The sequence below is a fragment of the Lycium ferocissimum genome, chromosome 8 (assembly GCF_029784015.1).
Source record: "Lycium ferocissimum isolate CSIRO_LF1 chromosome 8, AGI_CSIRO_Lferr_CH_V1, whole genome shotgun sequence".
Taxonomy (NCBI): domain Eukaryota; kingdom Viridiplantae; phylum Streptophyta; class Magnoliopsida; order Solanales; family Solanaceae; genus Lycium; species Lycium ferocissimum.
Window position 1 is genome coordinate 41,072,373 of NC_081349.1, and position 4,166 is coordinate 41,076,538.

The window sequence follows — 4,166 nt, forward strand, 5'->3', positions numbered from 1 at the left end:
ATTTTTTTAAGCCTTGAACGAAATATACACATTTCATACATTTTTCATACACTAAATTTTGAGCAAACTTTTTAAGTCTTGAGCGAGATATACACATTTCATACAACTTTCATACATAAGTTTTTGAGCAAAAAAAAAATATTAATTTTAAAAAAAAAAAAAAAAAAAATTTTAAAAAAATGATTTTTAAAAAATAAAAAATAATTTAAAAATAATTTTTTTTAAATATAAAGCATGTTTTGTATAGGATTTGTAATGTTATGTTTTGTAAATATAAAACTATTGTCACGTTTCGTAAATATTTCTCCTTAAGATGTATATATATGTCAAAGATATTATTCCCGGCCCACTGAGATTTGTTATTGACTACTCCTATTAACTAAATTAAATTATATATCCTAACTAAATTAAATTATTATGAATTATTTATTTAGGTGGTTTTCCAAAAGTGATTGTGATTTACTATAACTACTGCGAAAATTGTCAAGCATGTAGTAAGCACTAGAAATCGCATGAAACACGTAGGCAAATTTAAAGTAAAAATCAACCATGGAGGTGAAATATTCTAGAGCTATATCTATCAATCATGTTCAGTTGTCCCTTTGAAGTGATTTTGATTGATTTATCTGATTTATTAATCACATGATAAATTTTTATCGTCGGGATCTTCTGAGGCCCTCCACCGCCGCGGTGGACAGCTCCTTCTGCTGATCCCTGGGCGAAGAGCTTCGTTGCTTTTCGATTTTCTCCATGCATGTTTTCATTTCTTTTAGCATAAAATGTTACAATTGGTGTTATAATTAGTGATAACTGATAACGTAATAAATGTGAGGCATTTAGTATACAATTAAGCACACTTTTAATCGAGCATCAATCAGCATGGATCACATGATCAACATAGAAATATCTCACTTTCTAGAAGATGATGGATAGCTAAATTATTTAGAATATTTTGCGCTTAACTCAATCCCAAAAGCTAGCTTATGAGTGAAGATTATCTGAAATCAAACAAGGAGATCAATTCTTTTAAATCCTTAACCAATGTGTGCACACCAACAACTGACATCTATAGTGTGTAGATAATATAGGCCAAAGTCATAGATAGACCCTCAAACTTATCCATATTTTCCACTTGGACCCTCAACCGAGCCGCGTACCATATGAACCCTTCAAGACAGCATTTATTGTGCCACTTTGACCCGTCGGTCCAGCTTGTCATTTAAAGAATTATGCGTGTTGGCACGCGCCGCCTACGTGTATAAGCCTCCCAATTAAATGTTGCCATGTCAATTAGAACGCCACATACGCACGGGCCAACCCGGTTAAAACCCATTGAACCCGTTAAATTTTTATACCCAAACATATCAGTACCCGATCATTTTCGCTCCGTCAAAGTCCATATTTCTTCCAAATATTTTCACCTCCTAAATTCATCCTAATTCAAACCCTAAATTCATCTATTTCGACTGTAGAATTCGACACAGTGTTTAAACTTCCGCTCAATTCTAACGCATACGTTGTTCGTTACCCCCAAAATAAACCCTAAGTTCATCGTTTTAAATTTGGTTGATTTTGTGTGTTGGAGTCATAGTTTTTTACGTGGGTTTTGAAGGTTTTTCGTGCATCTCGTTCATTCCATTTCTTTAAGAAGGTAACTTTTACTTTAGCCTTTTATTATTGTCAAAATATTTAGTGGATGGTATTGTTGTTATTCCGTGCAAAATTAGGGTTTTTAAAAACGATTGACAATATTAAATAGTAGATATGTCAGATATTATTAAGGTCCATTTTCACCATGGTGGTAACTTTACAATGGGCCCTAACCCCATATATGTTGATGAGAAGGATGTTGTAATTACTGATATTGATAAAGACCATCTCTCTTTATTCGAGCTACCGTTTATACAAAAAAAATTGGATATAATTTAGTGGGTGGTTTCCTTTACTTTGACTTGATAAGTAAAACTTTCGTCCAAGTGATGACTGATGGAGAATTGTTAAATATTGTGAGTGGTTTGAAAGTTGGTGATGTGTTACATTTTTATATTTCACATGTGTGTGAAAACCCCGAGGTGGTGGAAGATGTGGGCCCTCTTTGGACTTATTTGTGGGTTAGAGGTAAATGATGCATCTAGGGTAACAAATGTGGCTTTTGACAAAGTGATATAAATCGGGAAATTTGGAGAAAACATAGAAAACCCTAAAGAAAGAAGAAGGCTACTTTGTAAATGCTCTAGTGTTGAAGAGGTTGAAGAGAGAGAGTCCGTAAATGTTCCTAATGTTGAAGAGAGAGGTGTTGTTGAAGTTGAAGAGGAAGTGAATGATGAACAAACGATGATGGAGACTCATTTTTGGCTAGTAGTGAGTCAGATCTGGATAAAATACCAGATGAAGATGATAGTGAAACTGATGAAGAGTTAATTTCTTTGAGGAATGAAAGGAGAAGTAAACTGAAGAAGGAAATACCACAAGGAGAAAGGAACTCGCATCGCATCGCCGAGGTACCCACAGGTGAGGGAAAAATAGATAGTGGTTTTGAAGATATTGAAAAGAACAAGGCCTCCAAATACAATGGATGCTTAGCAGGGGATGAGCAGTCTATTGATAGTTCTGCTGAAGAGTATACTGAAGATTCAGATGATGAGCTGGATGTGGATGCCGAACCTGGTGTTAACTTGCCAACTAGAAGGAAGAGCAACAAATTAAGGTATGATCCGGATTGTGTGGTTATTATTTTTGAGCTAGGCATGGTATTTGAGAATGTTGAAGTATTTAGAAAGGCGTAGCTAATTATCTTTGTTGAATACCATGTTCAGTTGAAACTTAAACCAAATGAGCAGAAGAAGGTGAGGTGTAGATGTAAGTCCAAGATTTGTAATTGGAGGTTGTATACTAGTGTTGATAAAAAATCAGGGGATTTTATGGTGAAAACTTACCATCCAATTCACAGGTGCACTCCACTTAACAAGAATAAGATGTGCAATGCTAAGTTCATATCCAACAGATTTAGGGATAGGATCACTTCTCAACCTACTATTAGAATTTGGGAAATTCAGGACTTGGTTAGAGACCAGTTAGGGTTGTATGTTGGTAGAACTATATGTCATAGGGCAAAACAAATAGTGCTTAATAAGTTTATGGGGGATTGGAGGGAGGAGTTTGCAAGACTTTGTGATTATGCAGAACAAATCATTTTGAGTAATCCTGGTAACACTTGCATAGTGAAAACAGACAGAGAAAGTCAGCCTGGAGTGAATTTGTTTAAGTATTTTTATGTTTGTTTTGATGCAATGAAAAGGGGCTGGTTGGAGGGATGCAGGAAAATTATTGGGTTTGATGGTTGCTTCCTAAAAGGTGCATGTAAGGGTGAACTTCTGGTGGCTGTTGGAAAAAATGGGAATCAGCAGATGTTTCCCATTGCTTGGGCTGTCATTGACAATGAGTCAAAAGAGTCATGGACATGGTTTATTCAGAACTTAATCAATGATTTGGGGCTGGGAATTGGAGATGGAATTACAGTAATGTCAGACATGCAAAAGGTAATTTTACTAACTTTTTTTGCATTGTTAACCTTGTTTTTTTTGCATATATACTAACTGTACTTGTTGTGTGGTGTTGTAGGGATTGTTGAGCACACTTCTAAATCTTTTACCAAATGCTGAGCATAGGGAATGTGCTAGACATATATGGGCTAATTGGTAGAAAGATTGGAAAGGTGAAGAAAGAAGAAAACAATTCTGGAGGGTCTCTAAAGCATCATTTGAGGTAAAGTTGAGAGAAAAACTTACAAAATTAGATAAACTTGGAAAAGACATCTATGAAGATTTATTGCAATTTAACAAAGAGCCTTTGGTGTAGAGCCTATTTTAGGGAACACTGTAAGTGTGATGTAGTTGAAAACAATATGTGTGAGACCTTTAATTCCTGGATATTAGCAGCTGGGCATAAGTCTACCATTACCATGCTAGACGAGATTAAGCATAAAGTAATGACTAGGCATGTTAGAATGAGAAGATTTGCTGAGACATGGATTACTGATATTTCACCTATGGCAAGGGTGATGTTGGAAGAAAACAAGAAGCTGTCTAACAAATGTGAAGTGTTGTGGAATGGGCTAGAAGGGTTTGAGATCAAGGAATATGAATATAGGTTCATTGTACACTTGT

The 4,166-nt window shown here is 35.2% G+C and overlaps 1 protein-coding gene across 1 annotated transcript; it reads left to right on the forward strand.

Moving 5' to 3' along the window:
* Positions 1 to 2,804: 2,804 nt before the first annotated feature.
* LOC132066949 (uncharacterized) lies at positions 2,805 to 3,816 on the forward strand. The gene is made up of 2 exons (XM_059460134.1): positions 2,805 to 3,539; positions 3,622 to 3,816. Exons 1-2 carry the CDS (start codon positions 2,922 to 2,924, stop codon positions 3,700 to 3,702), a joined length of 699 nt encoding a protein of 232 aa, XP_059316117.1. The 5' UTR covers positions 2,805 to 2,921; the 3' UTR covers positions 3,703 to 3,816.
* Positions 3,817 to 4,166: the final 350 nt, after the last annotated feature.